This window comes from Opisthorchis viverrini, assembly GCF_000715545.1.
Source record: "Opisthorchis viverrini unplaced genomic scaffold opera_v5_196, whole genome shotgun sequence".
Lineage (NCBI taxonomy): Eukaryota > Metazoa > Platyhelminthes > Trematoda > Opisthorchiida > Opisthorchiidae > Opisthorchis > Opisthorchis viverrini.
Window position 1 is genome coordinate 453,113 of NW_008751851.1, and position 19,419 is coordinate 472,531.

The 19,419-nt window shown below is 43.6% G+C and overlaps 1 protein-coding gene across 1 annotated transcript in view; it reads right to left on the reverse strand.

The window, feature by feature from the left end:
• Positions 1 to 13,317: 13,317 nt before the first annotated feature.
• The window catches only part of T265_14439 (hypothetical protein), a gene marked incomplete at both ends in the record, with an annotated part of 31,040 nt that continues 24,938 nt past the window's right edge, over positions 13,318 to 19,419 (reverse strand). The window contains one exon of the mRNA XM_009173637.1: positions 13,318 to 13,471. Within this exon, the coding sequence (XP_009171901.1) occupies positions 13,418 to 13,471 (54 nt within the window). The remainder of the gene's footprint in view (positions 13,472 to 19,419) is intronic.

The window sequence follows — 19,419 nt, forward strand, 5'->3', positions numbered from 1 at the left end:
ACCCAGTCTTCGATCCACTTTGAAACATTCGGTCAAGGACTCATCACTCTAAGACATTATCCAGGTGGTCGATAATTCCCCTTGAAAATGTTGGGGACGCAGAATCGAAGTGTTGAATAAAGCCTTCATTCAGTACAGTCAACCCGAGTGGATTTAAAGCATTTGTAAATTGGTCCACATATGAAAGAGAGCTCAAAACGGCAGGAGCATACTGACCGAGAGGTCCATGGTTCTGACCCAACGCCGGCATCTCGATTGCTCCTGCCCAGGCTTGAGCACCATGGAAGTATTTCAACCCTCGTACTTTCTTTTTGGGAAGCACAGCAGGTGTACGGCTGAAGATTTATTCATATATTACACGTATGATGAATTGTCCGAATAAGGGTAGGTGGGAGTCTTCATCGTAAATGATTCAGAAAGCTTATGCTGCAGTTATTACCAGTGAGACCTATTGTTGGTCTCAGCAGTTCAGCCGCTATCACATGAGTCAACTGTTGTGGTCCATCAGCTTCACATGTTATTGCTTTTGGGGCTGCCTCTTGTCCACTCTGCGGTCTTATTTTCTGGAGACTAAGCCAAGCTATAAACATCCAGCTGGTTGCGCAAGCCTCCATAGTCCAACTTGTCCCTTGCAGTGTTCAACTAGCATATTTCGATCCATGGGAAATCCAAAAGCGTTACTAGTACACCATGCTGGTTAGTGTACTGATAAGAATTTAAAAGACGCAGGAGGGTTTCCAATCAATTAGAAAAAGTTTGGAACCGATTGTGAAATCATTGTCTCAAAAGAACTTGGTAAACAGTCAGTAGTTTTTATTTGTTTACCAAGTTCTTTTGAAACAGAAACGGCGCAGGAGGGTATTTGGAGGCAGAACAATTATCTACTTTCCTGCAAGCCCAGTCTATCACCAGTGAGGTCAATGGATCAAGACGAACAGCAGATTAGAGGCCCAATGACACTGCGGTAACAAATTGTAAAAGTTTGGAGTGTTTAAATGTGGCTTGGTCTGACGAACCGAAGTCGATATTCTTCATAAAGCATTTCTTTGATGTGTTTGTGGCTGTGACACGGGCTGAGACATTGTAGGGTAACCTCATACGGAAGAGAATGAACTCGGTCGTTATTGAACGGAGAAAGTCCATTTACGATTAGTCTGAAAATCTTGGGGTTTTGCGGGATAGGTATATCGTTCATAGTCACGCCACTCTCTTTTTAACGGTCCTGTTCCCGTTCTGGCGTAATTACTCCGGTGGGTCCACACCAAATGGAAGCACTGGACTCGAGTTTCGCTCTTATTAGAGCTCATCAGCAGTGCATCTCCAATGGCCGTGCCGGGATTTGAACCCCGGACATCTGACATGCGAGGCGAGCGTGTAACCACTACCTCCAGCAACCACGTTGGACGCATTTGAATTTTCACGTCTGAAAATGGTATGACTGGATCAGATTTTTAATCGTGATCGGTCTCATTTAACTGCAGCAATGGACCAGCGGTGTTGGTGTTCGAACCAACTTATTGGGTTACCTGGTTGTTTATTGACTTCAGGTGCAATGGCTTTTGCCATTTCCGTTTCCGGGATCATCCCTTCTTCATAACAAGCCTTTATCTGATGATCCGTCTGGTTTTGTTGTGATCGTCTTCCTAACGTGCTTGCCATCGATAATCTGAGGGTAATCAGCTCTTTCCTTGAGCGTTAGTGTGCTATAAATTTCGTCACACGCTCCCAATGTGTTTTGCTTAGTTCGCTACTACAAATCAACCCTCTCGCAAATCCGCGAACCCGGTTCACTTGGATAATGCGCCCATGGACCCGTTGCTTGCTCACAGTGGGCTCTTCCGTTTTGCCGTTGAACTCACCTACTAACATCTGATGAGTAGTAGAATGAAATTGTCAAGAAAAGCAAGCTGGATCGTCCCGGGCGTCCGAAGCGCTTTCCCTCAGAACATTCTTTTTATGGAGCCGAACTGACTGTCGCGTCAGACAAGACGGCACCTGTTTTCGCCTTGATTCACACAGACAACTGAGGATTTGTACTACATCACGAGGATAAAGTTTTCCTTGGAAATATAGAAATCTGACTGCAACAACGAAAAGTTTGACGTTTCAATTCTTACTCAGGTGACATCGCTGTCTCGGGTCACTTGCATGATCTTGTTAATAATGAAGTGGCGAGGGATTTACGTCTTCAGTTTTATATATCTCACTTGGTCTGTGCATCCGGCTTGTTATTATTCAGGTCGAAGATAGTAATGAAAAAAAAGGAAAAAATAGTAGCGCTGCCTTTGGGAACGCGTCGGGTTCAGTGAGCATCAGCTGTTAATGCAGTACAGATTTTGCCAGATGTTTGAATTTAGTAAGATAGAAATATAACTATCTCAAGTAGGTCGGTGTGAAGCAGAACTTTGCGCATTTGTATAGGTAGTGTTAACGGGTGTTTGCTCAGTGGACGTACATGTCGTTACGATAGCGAAAAATCATACGGAAGTAGAGTTACATTATTGGCCAAATGCTCATTAATCAACGCTGTAAAAAGTGTGCTATGTGAGGAGGATATACCGCGTTTTTTCGAATATTGTTGAAGCGTCAGGCGGCCCTTGTGCGGCGCATTCGGTTCAAGGATATCATGGATGAGGGTTCGGCTGAGTCTGTTATCCAACAGCAATGTAATTTACAAATATGTGTTTGGACAGTTGAATACAATTTGACGTTCAGGTAGAACAAGTTTGGTGAAAACGAATTCTACGCCTACTTAATGATCCCCGAGAAGGGCAAAGCCGTTGGGGGGTATCAAAGGGTCTCCAGCCAACCAACCGCTATCACGTTTTATCTAGGCGATATGCAGAATATTGCGGAGTGTCGTCGCGATTCACTTCACTCTGTCCTAATATGCTATCTATTGATGCTAGTCTACAGCTCTCATGTTTTCAAGCGAAATTTATCGAAGTAACGCAGGTGAGGCCATCGTGAAATTTTACGGATTTGAAACTTCACCGTCAGATCATTAGTTTTACTCGCGAGCAGTGTTGTTTTCCTCAACATACAAGGCAGATCATATCAATCTTTTCATCGAAGAACGTTGGCCCTATTGCTCCACGACTTCTGGATTCCACGTCTTGGTGGCTCACTGTACCAGAAGACAAAAATGACTTCCGTTTCATCTAACCTTATGTTTGAGGAATAGCATTTCATGGAGATACACCATAAAAGCAATAATGCCTAATGCCTGTAGTGCAGCGAGTCTGACAAATATGCATTGGTCGCAACCATAGTCACTGAAATATTGCCACAGAGCTTGCATGTTTTGCAAAGACAGTATGACATCACAAATTGCCGGGGATCGCGAGGTTCAGTTGAGGTGAAGAACATTGGGTGTTATAGGTTTAAGTAGTTAGTTTTCTGCTGTTCGACTAATAAGTAGTAAATTGATGAAATACGTGTTTCCACCTAATCTAGGCGGTTCCGCGTTTCCTTTCAGGGATGGAGCTTCTATTGTGTTGTCCATATCAGTTAAATTGGAATGAAATCTTCGAATCGATACTAAGAACTGCTCTCTCGGCGGATATGTTTGGACTCCGCGTTTCTCTGCCTTTGCGATTCATGGACCAGGGTTACTGATAACGCTTTGCTCCGGAAGTCCTTCATATTTTTTGCTAGTCGTTTTCATGCAATTTGTAAGAGTTTAAATGCGGAAGCAATAGGCCTCACTATCTGCCGTGCGGTGGTGGGGAACCGCCCCTACACTGCACAGGGTTGTTCTAGTGGAGGGCAAACGACCTATCCTTAGTCATTGTGCGCCAAAAAGCACGATTTTCGCACAACAGTTTTGTTGTTCCCTGTCATCCCAATTTCAAAGTATCTGCTTATAAAGTAAGATAACCGGATGTGTGAAGTGGAAAGCGATAATAACGGGAGAACATCATTGGGAACGGTGTGACTTTGGTCCCATTTTCCGGTTTTAATACATCGACTATTGCATTGTTTTCATGGTGAGCCTGTGCATACGGTTTTCCTCAAGACAGAATTTCCTGAGTTTCAATGATAGACTGTTCCGGATTCCATCCAACACGGTAGTAATCGTTCATTTGTAGTATTTTTCCTGTGTCCAGCTGACATGCAGTCCGAAGACTCAAGATGACTGAGGTGTTGCTTGGCCGGCTAGGCTCACGTATGTGCGTGCGTTCGTGAGGCAGGCTGACACTATGCTTGTACAGGATTCGTTAGCTTAAGTCGACAATGTCCAAACGTGAAATGTGTTCATTTACACACCAATTTTGTTTTAACGGGAGACAGCTGAATCCAAGTTGAGTTCTTTGTTTATGATATTCCTCGGCCAAATGTGCTGCACAAGGACCGACTCATGTTTCAGTCAGGACGATTTTCGAGAAATCGCAGTGCTTGGTCTGGATGGAACGCAATATGCATAGGGTCCGTGAAAACTCGTCAATAGCCCATGACTTTCTCACCCTCCTTGGGACTCGTCAGACAGGCAAATGAGTGTATTTTGTGAATCGTATGCAACTTGGGTTTAAATAGATCATGAGATTGATGGGGACTCGGGGGCTGCTCGTACCTACTTAACCCCAAGAATAAGGTAACCAGTTGTTGGATATGGAACAGTTTTCAACATGCTTAAGATTAGTATGTTCCGTTTAGTTATTGTACGGTTGTTTTGTGTTGAGCTCAACTCTGGGAGATATGATATGCTCGGGGAGCAGAATTACCTGTCCACAAAGATACAACGTGGAACGTTTCGAAGGTTCTGGCCAGCAATTCATCGCTCAAATGTTTTTGGGTGCAAAACAGACTTCAGCTGATTTCAATAACCTCTTAATTTATTTCCATACCTTCCACCGCAAACTACTGCCTACCTTTTGCTGAGTCCCTGCAGTAAGCTTATGGCACTGAGGGACTGCTTATGTGTGAAGCTGTTAGATTTTGGTGTCATCATACATTCAATCTAATTATCAACCACATAAAAAAAAACAAATTATAGCTAACAACAGGATATGTATTATGGACTGGAAGCTTACATATATGGGAAGATAAATACTGGGAGAATCGGATGCAAATTTTTCCGACGTCACTTGAAGCTAGTAAACCATAAATTTGTATTCTATCTCGTGTTGACATTTTGGTAATTTGGATGGCATAAATACGTAAATGGAGACCGAAGCGATCCTGCGCATATTTCATGCGAAACTGGTGACTTCTCTGTTAATATATTCTCATATTTGGTGGGCGCTTGATGGAGTTTTCCTGATTTTCCCAAAAGGTCACTTCATTTCAATTTATTGGAATCATCACCAAAGACAGACGGACAGACTTCATGCTCTGTGGTGACCTGAGCACACGAATACAAACAAATCCGATAGCAGAAAAAGACGAGGTGTATACATCCTGAGATAGTTATATTCGTGTTGTCTATCTTGCGTCCGTCTGAGTTGGTCATTACATCTGATAACTTGGAAACTCACTTCAAAACCAGGAATGTGCGACCGCAGTTGCACGTAAGACCATCTGCTAGTGAAAGGAAGAAGACCTTCGCTACGGAGTTATTCACTAGAAAACGCCGATAGGAGAGAAAAACTCTCATATGCATCTTGTTAACAGAACTGAATATCCCTATTCTGCTTGAACGCGCCTTCCTGAACTTTCCTGGATATTGATTGACTGTTACTCAAATGCAAGCAAATGCTACAAAGCGATTCCACAAACTCCGTAATAGATCTCACTCTTCAAGAGGCATGAAGCGGATTTACGAGAAAACATACTACTCGCCCACATCAGTAGTACCCACCGTTGCACTAGGATGTCCGAAAGAGTGCTGTGCTAGGTGAACTACGCAAGTTTTCATTCACGGAGCTGTACTTAAGGGCCTATGTTAACCTATCGAGTTGGGCTACTTTTCAGGACCTGTAAGTATCAAAAGTTGTCCAATCTCACCCATGGCTATTACAAACCGAAAATCTCTAAACAACCAGAAAACTTACGTTTGTGAACGCCTCATGATCCTTTCCACTTTCTAATTCCTCCAGGATTCTGGTTTTAACAGGAGATTTGGTTGCTTGCGTGGGACGACCGAGTGGACTGTTCGAATTTGGCCAGGGTGTATCAAATGAACCTTGTTATGTCAGGTTTTGGGGATGCAAACGTTCGTCATTCGGTACTGCCAATGTGCATACGATATGAAAAAGTAGTTACACCTGGCCTGGCTGATGATTCATCTGTACCCAATTCCGACCTAAACGTCTCACTCATTTTTGAGAGTACAACACAGACAGGCTTCAAATGCGTTTTGGCCAATAGAATAGGTCTACAGTTACCTTGGTGGAGAAGGCACACTGAGGCATGCAACGGGCTTGTCTTGTTACACTCTGCCTACTTTCATTTAAATGGTGTTACAGGGTCGAATTAGGCTCCCTAGGTTGCTTATTGATGGCTCTTCTGAAAGGTACGGCAGTGAAGCGAGGCTTCGCAGCCGTTATCGGCACACTGTTTTAACCATTCGTTAAAAATCGCTTATGCAATCGAAAGCGCCGTGTCATGAAGTGAGAGAGCCGGACGAGTGTGCCAAACTTCTGTGTTGATGGATTGTCCGCTAAGAGATGTGCCTGAATTTCCTGACTGTACGCAAACAGGCAACACCGGGCAGTCCGTACATATTCACAATAGGCTCGCATCCACCGGTAATATGCTTTGACCCCATGTCCTTGCTAAATTAGCTTGTCGCTTGAGACTGTACGGTACACACTGTTAAAATATAGGGTAAAACAGGATACGCTGCACATTAGAGGAAGCATATTATATGGTACGTACTCTCATATTTGCCAAACTATGTGCAGTAGTCGGAATTTCACACTGACGATGTGTGCAATTTCACATCAGACAACACCACTATCGATTGTCCTGATCGTTATATGCGTCTCAAATCTTTTTCCCGCACCGGCGGAATAACGACCTCAAACACACGGTCGTACCATTCCAGCAGGCAGAAAAACCAACCCTCAATCCACTGTGCACTTTTTGCATAATATAAGCTCACCAACACCATCCCCAGCAATCCACATTCCTGTCAGTTCTAGTACAATTTCGCAATTATACCCGCTTTCTCAGTACCTAGTGTGGCAGTTTAATGGAAATCTCCAATCTAGTAAAACAGTCAGCTGATTTCTGACCAAGTCCTCACGCTGGTTGACAGAAGTCCAGTCTGCGAAATCCATGTACTGTAAAATGACAGTAGCACTGAACTATGTAGGCCTATGGTTGGAAATGAGGTGTGGTATATTGAGTCGGTCGTCGGTCAGTTCCTTGTGATGACTTCACTGGCCTTCGATGCATCAAGTTTCCACGTGATAAACACTGGTGGAGAAAATTGGAATGGTATCCTGATCTACTAGAGTTCTGGCACGGAACTTCCTTTGTCTTATGGGAATTCCAACCTTGAGGATAATTCGAGAAAGTGAAGTCCAAATATCTGGGATGTTTCGCATTGCTTGATTTACGGATAAGCAACCGCAACTGGTGACCATCATCACGGTCACTTAAGACTCTTCGAACAACACTTGTGAAACGGTAAGTGGGGAATGAAGTCAGTCGTGAGATCAAACTTAACTCATGTGGTTGGTACAAAACGTTGCGCATTAGGTAGTCCGAGGGATTTTAGCTTACATCTGCCAAGGAAAATGCATGCACTGAGAAATATAATCATATCAGGTGAATTCAGAAAGCAAAGACGAATCAGACGTCGAATTTTGTAACACCAAAACGGACAATAAATATGAATCCTAGGTCACGTTTCTTGGAGTAAGTGACCTTCACATGGAACTCTTGGGAAACACCACCTGCCTAATCTTTAGCCTGGGCTTCCAAGGGTATCGATCAGCCACGCTGGCCAGACGTACAGTTAAAAGTGGCCAACCCTAGCTACGCTGCAGGTTTAATGAAGCTCAGTTCACTGACCATCAGTTTATTAGGTTTTTAGCTAAATGAACCCCGAACCTAGACCGGAGCAGTCGAGATGCATAGGTTGGGTTCGAACTACGGACCTTCCGGTCAGCAACTTTGCGCTTTAATCGCCGAGACAACTCAAGTTCCGGGAGACATTCGGAACAAATCAGTGTTGTTTTTTTGGATAAAACAAAGAACAACATTGGTTTTTCTGAATGGGACAAAAAGTATATTTATTTACTGTGCCGAAAGGTCAGCAAAATTGGGACAAATCTGATGCATCATCCACGACAGAGATCCCAGAGTGTGTGCGCAACAACATCCATGAAAAACGGTCCGGACGAATGCTCTGTGAAGACATATTAATTTATTGTTGTGAACGCGAGGAATCGATCGAATGATTAGCACACAGCAGAAAGGTCGAATTGCTTCGCTCTTCAATCCATCTATCTTTGGTTTATCAACCGTCATCATCAATCCATTTTTAAGAACTGGATATGATCTTTGAAGCATTAATTTTCCAAAGCTCTCAAACTTATTGCAGTAAAACTTCGGGCTGCAGTAAATTCACTATGTGCAATATGTGAGGATTGTAGATACCCAAAAAAGTTTAATTAGTTGATAAACCACGGAAATGGTCGTTAACAAACTGAAAGTTCGATGAACTGGAGTTTATTGAAAAAATGGTCCGTTGAATGGAACGCAAGTGAATTGAACCCAATAACTTAATTAGGGATAATTGAATAGGGCCAGTAGAAGTACATAGTTCCATTGAAGTGGAAGGGTAAAATACACATGGGCACACAATTTCCTAGCTGAACTCGCGTCACAACCATTCACCAACTTCCGGTATTTCAACACCTAGGTCACCGGTTTCTACACGTATATCACAACTTTTGACGCCTGCTGCCATTGGGGAAGACGAAGTAAAAACCAATTGAGCTAACAGAGCCGAACCTCGTTGAACCAGAACGTGTGAACTTCTGAATGGATCTAAGGAATTGGCTCTAATTATCTTTTGTCTACATAATTTTCTGTCTATCCAGATTAGGCATATGCTAGTACTGCTTAAAATCGATGGCCGCTTAGGTCAGTTTGTGGTCACCGATTTCGAATAGAAAAATTCCTTCTGAGGAATAACCTTGAGGAACACAAGGTGTCGTATTTTGAGGTTAATCTTTACTGTTAATGCTCGCCGGTTCTTCAGAGTAAGCTTCAAAAGTTGCAGACACTCGTGTAGTCCTGTAGACGGGTGTGCAAAAGATTGGTCCGTCTGGGTGTGTGTGCCCGTCTCACACCGTTGGAACTGTTATAAGCTAAGATAATCGGATGCCACTTCAGTATTTCTGTGGTAGCAACGTGGTGCACCGTTGTGGTGACAGTATGTACATATGCGTCCGTCTTTGAAAGTGAAAAGATGTACGGGTGGAACACTCACCAGCTCTGGTTCGAATTCAAGCCACGGATACCTTTTTTATTGCGATACTATTATCCCTTCTGAATAAAAGGGATGATTGAGGTGGAGGTCTTGAAGCAGTCCAACTGCATCGGCTTTATTTTTGTTTAGTTAGGGATAAGTGATGTTCGTTTCCCCAACTGCATAGAATTTCCAACAATAAAAGTTATATATTCTCCGTTCTATACTTATGCCTTGGACCCACCCAGAACGAATCGAGTATGTATGACTGAGGTTCTCAAGAATTGGTCACATATGTCCTAATAACACTCGATTGCCAAATTCTTTCACAAGTTTGTTCATGAATTCTTTGGGGATCTGACTTTCTGAGATCAGAAAAACAGTTGCTTCCGAAATTTCAGCAGTGACGTGGCGCCACAAGGGTGTTGGTCACAAGATTACGAGTGGTAACCATGATGAAGATAAGGCCTATTACAAATTTTCACCCTGGCACCCGAATGTGTAAGTCACTCACACTGCTGACCAACTGTCCTCACCGGTTCAACTACTAACCAAAACGTCGCGGTTTCGAATCTCCGTTATATATCATTATCTCCACAAGCCTATCCTACGGTGACTTCGTAAACAACCAGTTGGTGCTTTCCTTACCCAAGTGCGACCATCTGACAGGTAATTTGAGCACCAACGTCACTAGCAATGTGGTAAGTGGTTCGGAGGTGATACGTACCTCACTCTGCTGTCCGGCAAATCTAGCTTCCCAACCGGTGGGAACCTTACATGTCTCACAACTCACACTCCTTGTTCGGGAACGCTGCTCCTCCACCTACCAAACAAACTCGAATGAACACAAAACACTGAAATACTACCACCGTCCTCTTAACATCCTTCCCCCACTGAAGCGCAGGTTTTCAGCATTAATAGCCGCATAAATCTATTTCCAGGTGATCCCTATAATATTGCCACCATGTGGTTTGACTACGCTTCCTCAAATGGTTCTCATTCGTTTCGACTCCATATTGTCATCTTTTAACTTAAAACCTATTTTCTCGGTCACTTAATTGCAACGAAACCGCTCATCTCTTGTCCTTATTTAGTAACAATCAACCCATCCTGCAGTCCGACCTCATTACTGAATCTTGTATCCCTAGGGATTCCGACCGCCACAAACCGGACTAGCCAGTTTCCGTCTAACATGCAGACACCAACCATCATGAGGAAGAACGCTTTGCAACTATGAAATGTTTATTCCAAATCGCTTCCTCTTGTACCCAATTCAGCGTTTCGACGATGGGGAACCACAAACACAGGATTGTTTCTCGTCAATTTCTGTCAAATAGTTCGCCCTCATTGAATTTTCTCAACACACACGTCCCCATAAACACATCCGCGTTTTCCGCGCCAATCATTTGTTAATATGGATGAAATGCGACGAATTTCAACAACCATCTGGAGGAAGTTGACAATTCCAATGACCCCACGACTTCCCTGTGTCCTCAGTGATCCCATGATCTGACGTGTCTAATTCCTAGAATAATTTGATTGTTGTACATCCTCTGGTTATTGGACTCAAGCGGTATTCAAGAACAACAAAATTTCTTACCCCGTCCTTTCTTCTTGTCCACATCATGCTGTTCTGCTCAACTCCTCTACTACCATCAACTGGGCCAAAAATAAGTTTGTCTATTGCAAGTTTGGCTTGCTGTCCACTTCGCCTATCTGAAGCAGCTTATTTTCCAGTTGTGTAAAAGCAGGTAGTCAGAAGTTTCTCTTCTTCTGTTCTCCTTTTTCAAGCGGAAAACGAGTTGTTTGTCCAGCTGTTTGATGTAACTTTTTCCACTTACCACTAAACTAGGGCTTGCGACCCCAAGCTTTTTCCAATACACATCATATCAACTAGTGTTTTTCGTCAATGTCTGCTGCCGTTAAACGTTTTTACACGTTGTGAATGGTATTCTGCCCTGTATCTGTGCTCTAGAACCAAACTTAGGCATCTTGCATGCTATTTATACGCTTGGAACACCACTAATCCTTACTTTTCATCCGAATCAAAACGTCATATCAAAGTTCTGTCGTAAATTTTAGTCGGACATCTTTCGAGTGATACGAAAAACAATCTTCCCAAAGGACATCAGTATGTATTTAAATGACGTCACTCATATAAACTAAGAAAACACCTCAGAGTTGCTGTAACTCCGTCCCGTCTTGTGACATCAGGTCTGTTGTGGCCTTCTCAGAGCAGTCCACAGGACGCGTTATTTGTGCAGGCCGAATTCCGATTCAGCGTTCTTGCGCGCAAAGTGTTCGCTCCATTCGCAATCACCCAACTACAAACCGGTCTGTACACAGCCAAGCTTATCTTACGTGTGTCTTATATTCTTATATTGGACGAGCTACAGAGGTCAGAGTAGCGTATCTAATCCCGTGACCCACTGTGGTCAGTGGTTTATGGAGTCAAGTGGCGCAATGCGCAGATGAACAATGCTGACGTCAGATGTCCAACAAACACATTAGGTCTCAGTGAATTAGGTTATTTGCCCCCTACCAGTAACAGAGTACAATGTAATTTCCGAGTGGAAAACACTAACTCAACAGTTATGGGTGCTGGTGGTGTTCACGGAGAAAAAGCGACGACAGGCTCTATAGGTTGTTTGTACAGCACTGCGCGTCGTCCTTATCAGCCCGATAGTAGTAGATAACATATCTATTACCAATACTCCTGGTGTCTGCATATACAGCCTACGAATTCGGATTGGCGTGCTGACAGGCATTAACTGTAAGCCTGGGCAGAATAAGCTAGCTATCGTCTTTCGTAGACGCGTTCGACCCGTTTGTACCGAAATGACTCGAAAGACCTAACAAGCCAGGTCACGTATCAGATACATTTCAAATAACGAGGTCCGTTCATGCAGATTCTAAATGAGTCACAGAGATGGCTCACACTTGGTTTTTCTCAACTGATATGGGACCCAAAGAAGGATAAATGCATGGACACTATCAACAGACAAGTCTAAAGTGCCATGATTGTTTCCCTGTGAATTTTCTTGTAGAAAAGTTGGGGTTACAAGCTCCACTTGGATTTTTTTGCAATCTTCAGTAAGTCGTCGTCCTATTGAAAATAGTGCGTTTTCATCGATAACCAAACTGTACTTTTAGTGTAGCATCGAGTTGACAGACGTTGCGTTTTCATCTAAGAAGGTATCGACTAAACGGGTGAAAGCATCTTTCGAGGATGAAAAAGAGTAGATCGCGGTAACAGCATACGTAACCAACAGACCAATTGGAATACGACGAGTTTGGTTTGATCACTCGGGAAATAGATGAAATTCCAGTTGGCCTTTACGTTAAGTAGTTGGTCCTCCGAGTGGTGTAGTTCTCTTGTACTCAGTGCTATTCGAAGTCCCCTTAAATTATATTTCAACCGAGAAATCTCATTTGTCCTGGGAATAATTGTTTCGCTTCAGTAAAGAGACTCATAATTCGACTGAAGCTCCACTAAGCCACATTCAAGTACGTACTCCTCTTTTGATGTTGTAGCGGTCACCCATAGATGTCATTATTGGGGAGAATATCTGGGTGAAATATGCCCCAATCAAGCTGTGTTCTTCCCTTGTCACGCACGTTTGGGTATACAGGCCGTTGTCGGATGATACTCCACCACTCAGTCATATGGAATCGCGGAGAATCAATAGGCTAGTCACTTATCGTAGGACACAAACTGTGCGAATGGCCATGTACCTCTTGTTATTCTGCCTTTTGAGTGATGACAGCGCTGCAATTCAGTCCAACCAAACCACCAAACTAGGCAGGCTAACTCCATTTTTAACTAAGCTAACTGCTAGGTATGCACACATACTGGATGATATCAGCAGGGCATTTCATTATTTGCTCCCTCTATGCTGCTCAGCCTTATAGGTTTGGTGAGGGGAAAGATATCACATCGATTTCGGTGGCTGGTATATATTGCAAATTTTGCAATTGCACGATTTCAGATAAGACAGCAATGTTATAAGGAAAAACATTATAGGTGGATCTGTGGCGCATCTGTGCTTCTCACTTTCCTCCCTCCAGCTCGTCATCATGGTCGGCTTCCATGTCGTCTAGAGCCTGTTGAAAAATGAAAGCGGATATTAATGTGGAATAGTTTAGCTCAGCTCCTCGATTGATGTACTTTAAGCAGAACAGATATACATGTTCACATCATCATCATTGTCAGCTGAAATTACCGCGTACTCGTCGTACAGTGGTTGTAGCTGCGGCAGTTTCGTTCATCGATGATTTGGGAGGGGGGTAGGTAGCTGCACATTGCAGGCGGGAGATGATAACTTGGTGCATAAATCCAGGACTATCAGTGGGTTGTCAAGTGGTTAGCTACAAATGGTTTTAGATAACTGTGATCCTAATAATTTCATCCACAGGCTTCTCAAGCACAACAAACAAGTCACATGTATCATGTGACTTCACAATGCCACGTCGCCAAGCGACCGGATCGCAAGGGCATGATTTTACAGCCCCAGTTCATTGCTAGCAGTCCAACTCAGACCACAAAGTGGGATGCATACAGCACTACAGGCAGAAAACCCAAACTGATTTAGACACTAGTGTTAACTCAGTCGGCGATTCGATGGTCTCGTATAACTTTATGGCTTGTGATTGATTCACGCTATTTACCTGTTCGAGTCCAACTGATTCTGCTCGGTGCTCAGAAGCTTGACAGCGTAACTAGAGCACCTAAGTAATGTTTGGACCACAATTCTTTCATCTGTCTTATTCGCCTCCGTTATCTAGTTCGAAAAGTAAAGCGAGCAGTGTGCTCAAGGCTGGTGAAGCCATCGAGACTGTGTATACCTTGGTGATCGTACATCATTTCAAGGGAGAATCACACTTTCAGTCCTGGCGAGTCTTTTACTTAGTATATTTACTGTTTTAACTCCGCAGACGATCGTCCATCATGCGAACAAACGGAACTTCTAAGGGATCCTCAATACGACATTTTAAAATATGGCATTTACTGTCGGATTTGAATCAACTCAGAACAACCAACTACTGTTATTGGACGTGTCATTTGGCAGTACTAGGAATGGGTTACCTGTCGGAAAATGAAATACACCGACCCAAAAATCACCAAAAGAGTTGTAACAAAGTTGTATCAAATAGAGGAGAGACATCCTCTGGTGCAGAACGAGTGAGAACCAAAGAAAAACTGTTTATATCGAGTATCTTAGAACGATAAGACCAATTTGTCTCATAAACAGCTGGAAAAAGAAGGCACTTCAACGGCAACAAACACCCAATGACACAGATTAACTTATACCAATACTAACAAAACCAAAACCTCTCCAAACCAAAGCTCTAAAACCAACTACTACACTGAGGAAAGTGGTTTCAATACCAATGGTGGCCTATTTCCTAAAAAAATCTTGAGAGACGGGCGTCCCACGCGCGTGTCACAAACAAATACGCTGAACAGGGAGCTAATCAGCAAACACCGATATCTATCTAGCTGCAGTTCAAGAAAAAACTATACATTAACCGTATCATCAATTTCCATGTCTGTAAACCGAGCACATAGTGTACAAGGCTGCCAAAGTTTTGTTCGCTGAAAAAAATAGCCGATATCGTTAACGCGCGAATCCAGTAGTGAGAGTTGCTCTTTTTGTTGGGGAAATTTGATGGAAAGCTTATGCGCTGAGGGCAATAGCTTCGATGCACTCACGCCATTGAGCGTGTGACTTGGCCGTGTCCGCCAGCGGCTTTAACCATTGATGTGTCCCGTGTCGGGGTCACCATCCAGAGAAACAGCAATCACTAGAGCATCTGAATGTGCTGTCACAAATTATGCACGTTGGTAAGAGGTCCGTTTTGCACGACAATCAATGAGCCAAGGACGACTTTCATTTCAAGAAAGATGACCGTTGTTGATTAACGGAGGCGGTGCGGTTGTTCCAAAATCTGTCGTAAGTTACGTGACCGATGCACCCTCTTGCACAAAGGAACCCAGCTTGGATGTCACGGTTCTGCTTCTCTGTATATGAAGAATTAGATCGGAAAGCATTATCGATACAACAGCTGTCACGCTAGTAGCCGATGGTTTATACACAGTTTTCACGCAACCTTTTGAAGACAGGGATGATTGTTGGTGTGTCACATTCCGCATTTTCTCTTTCGTCACTTGTAAGTTTTTTTCAGGTAAATAGAGATTTTCCGCCTTCGTTGAATGTTGGATACAGACCGTCAGGTCCTGGTCCTTCCTCGCACCTTAGAAAGGATGTCATAATTTATTTATTCTCCTGGCGAACAATCAAGAACTAACTTCCATTTACCCGCATACAGTCTGCAGAGGATGCAGGAAGCTAACTAAAATGTTCCATGAAATGCAGGACCGAACCGTCCGATTGGCACTTTTTGCAAATGAATTACAGAAATCTTTTCACTTATCGTTTCACTTGAGGCTGCTTTCCTTTGGCCAGTCGATCACCTTGAGTTGTATAGGGCTTGGCTATATTCAAGATGCAAAGACATCAACCTCCTGAGCTTTCAAAGTTCACTGGAGTCTTCTCAGATTCTTAACTGTTCGATGTTTGAGGGATTTTCGTGTGGTCTCGTGCTCGCTATCTGTTGGTGTGGAATTCAGCGCATGAGTCAGGACACTGTGCCTCGGAGAAACCCAGTAGTCAGTTGATCTAATCAGAGAGGTCAAACAGAGTTTCGAAAGCCGTCTGCAGTCCACTGTTCATAGTGCGCCGTGTTTCATTAACGTGATTCTTGCAAATACTATGCTGGTTCATTGAGCCAGATCAGATAGATGCTGCCAACTTATGGTATTTCCTCAAAGATGACGGATTTGTTAGACCCTAAAGGAAAGTGAAGTATCAAAGGCGTTTGCACCATGCGATGATCGGAATCAGTCTGTAATTCACGGAAGGGCAGCATTCCTGGCTCTCTATCGATGACTGATTGCTACGTTATCTAACTGTTTTGCACCAAGTGGTTGCCAGGGTACACGATGTAAGTGTTTGAATTGAAAATGCGTACTGGCTAGAAATATTTGACGGCCAGTGCACAGCTATCCGTTGTCCGTGACGGCGAGCATTCACTGGTGGTTCCAAAGGTTTCAGACTACCAGTCTGGGCGATAATGTGATCTACAAGGATGAATGTCAGTTTTTTGCCTGAAAGATGAACCCGGACAAATTTCAATAGAACTTTAGAACTGCAGGTCACTGGGGCATAAGCGGGCACCACAAACAAGTATTAGTGTTTGTACCAACTGGAATTTATCTTGATTGAGCCGGGTGCAAAGGGAACTTTTCACTAGAATCCAATCCGGTAAAGCGCGTTTAGTTCCCGGACTGAGACTTAACCCCACGCTACATATTCCATGGGCTGTCGTTTCAGGAACACTAGACACGTGGATAGTAAAACTGTGAAAAAGTTGGGTTCGTCCTGGACGTTTTAAGGTGTATGAACACGGTTGACTCTTGTATGTATCGACTTTAAGGGAGCATAGGCCCTGTTGAATGAACTGACCACAGTCACACTATCCTTCTATATCTGCTTTCCATCTTCAAAATGCAAAGTTAGGCTTCAGAACATGCAGTCTCTGGACATGTCCTCAGTCATTCAAGGATAAACAATGAAGCTTTAGAAGCATTTTACCTATCCTGGCAGTTGTATTAGCTCCGACGGAAGTGTGCTTGATGAAGTCAGTGCGCGGGTATCAAAGGCCAGGATCACATTTGCTATTTGGTTCACTTGTGGCTGCGGGTATCAAAGGCCAGAATCACATTTGCTATTTGGTTCACTTGTGGCACCAAAACAATACATCCCTTGATCTCATGTATCAGGCTATATAAGGCTATATTGTTGTGACTGCGAGACATGGCCTCTGCGCACAAATGATGTAAAGTGACTCCGATGTCTCAGAAGTGTTGCTGATTACGGATGGCCTCAAAGAATTCTTAACGAGGAAATTAGCAAGTGGGCATCTGGTTGTGCTTCATACGCGGAAAACATCTGGGACCATCAAATGCGGTTTTTCGGTCATGTGCTACGCACTCGGTAACACCATCAACCGAGACAAGTGTTGTTCTCCATTCCTCCTTCAGAATGGCGCAAACTGCGAGGTGAACAATGTATTTATGTGTGAAAGAGATGATCAAGAGTTTGGGTATTGTTAGTGTGCACTCCAGGATTGGATCCTTCTTGTGCTTGGCTAGAGACACTGCATGAAATGGCAGCTGATCGATGTCACTAGCGTTCATGTTGTCAGTTTCTTTCCGGATTGTCTGATTGGGCGCTTAGAGGTGTAGGCTTGCGATCTGCTAGCACCGGGTCACTCTCTCACCCGCGTTCTTCTTTTCACTCCAAGACTTTCAAACTTTGTTGCTGTACGGCGGTGATGAATCAAGGTCAACACTGGCGCTGCTGTCTTTGATAATGCTGATGTACACGACGTTCGATAGGTTGATCGATAACACTTGCAAACCATTTTAAAAATGCATCGTCAGGCTCTACCTGTTGGACACACGCTAGATTGCTAACAAACTCAGCTGTCATAAAAACCAGTGCATTTTTATCTATACCTGGATTCTCTCAGTGTCGCCATGTGTGATAGCAACACTGTGTCGCACTCAGCACTCCAGCTGTGTGATTGAACCCCACAGTTTGGGACACGACCGAATGGGGCAACAACTGCGCAAAACTAATCCGACCTCCGTAAACACAGAGCTTGTATATAGTCCTGTCCTTTTATAGTCGGGTAGCCTAACCTGTACTAGAGTTACTAGCTGGGGGGTTATTATTCGGAAGGGGAATATTGATGTTTCCAACTGGTGTTATAACGCTTCGTCAGTTTTCGAAAAATCCACCAGCCAACAGAGATATCGGTTAAAGAATTTTGCATACTTACAAACTTCCCTTCCAAACCATGGACAAAGTTCTAACATAAGAAACCACTAATAAATGTTCCATAATTGGATATAATGCGATGAGGCGGGACTAAACTTAAAAAATAGGGACCATATTTGACTGAATCCGGTCAGAACACCTTGTCACTGCGTAGCTCTGAAAATGAAGTCGACTCCTTTCGGCAACCTAGTGAAGTATTCTGCCGAGATTCTGGTCGCTTTTCTTGGCCTGATTTCCATTGCAGAGTGATGAGAAACACTCAAAGGTTGCCCTCGTCCGAACTATCCATGCTGATTACGATCTCCTCGATCAACATACTGAGTTAGTCTCGAATCGCCACGTCAATAAGTCGGGTTTCATAAGGCCAAAACTCCTATAATAATCATGCCCGAAGTCAACCGTTGAGAACATCCATTGGGGAGAATTTGCTGTCCCTTCTAGTCTCAAAGTAATCTGATCTATCCAAACATATTTGTTGTCAGCAGTTGATACTTGTCATGAACGATAATTGTCTGGTACCTTATGTTATCCTAGCAAACCAGCGCCTGAATTGTTTGAATATTGCGGCTGGTAACGGTTCTTTGGAGACAGTAATTGGTGGCGTGATCGCATCCAATACACAGGTGGCATATTTATGCATACTGAGAAAGGTTTTCACATCTTCCAGCAATCCCCAGCTGGTACTACGTGATTGGATGAAAGGATTAAGTCCTGCAGAATCTGTATAGTTTATTGCTCAAATAGATTTGGAAGTTTGGTGACACAACGCTTTCAGGATTGGTACATTTCATGGTTCTGTCTGTTTCCACAACATAAAATCAACCGATTAACTGTTTACTCACTGACGGGTGAGCAATTATCAGTGGGAAACGCTGAAGAGGTTAAGGCGTATTCTGAAGACCTTCCCAACTGAAGTGTTGATGAGATAATAGGCCGATTTCTGCACAACGGAGACATCAATTAAGTCCATAACTACACTTGACATTTCGTGGTGCATAGGTAAGCATTAATCACGTATGTGATATTGCAGTGTCCCAAAGAGATACGCGCAGAGTACCGCTGAACTTCAGCTTCGTTTCAGCTTCACACCCATGCGCCAGGTAGAGGCGCACGCCAGGTTGAGTCACCTCGGCCTGTGGCGCCAGA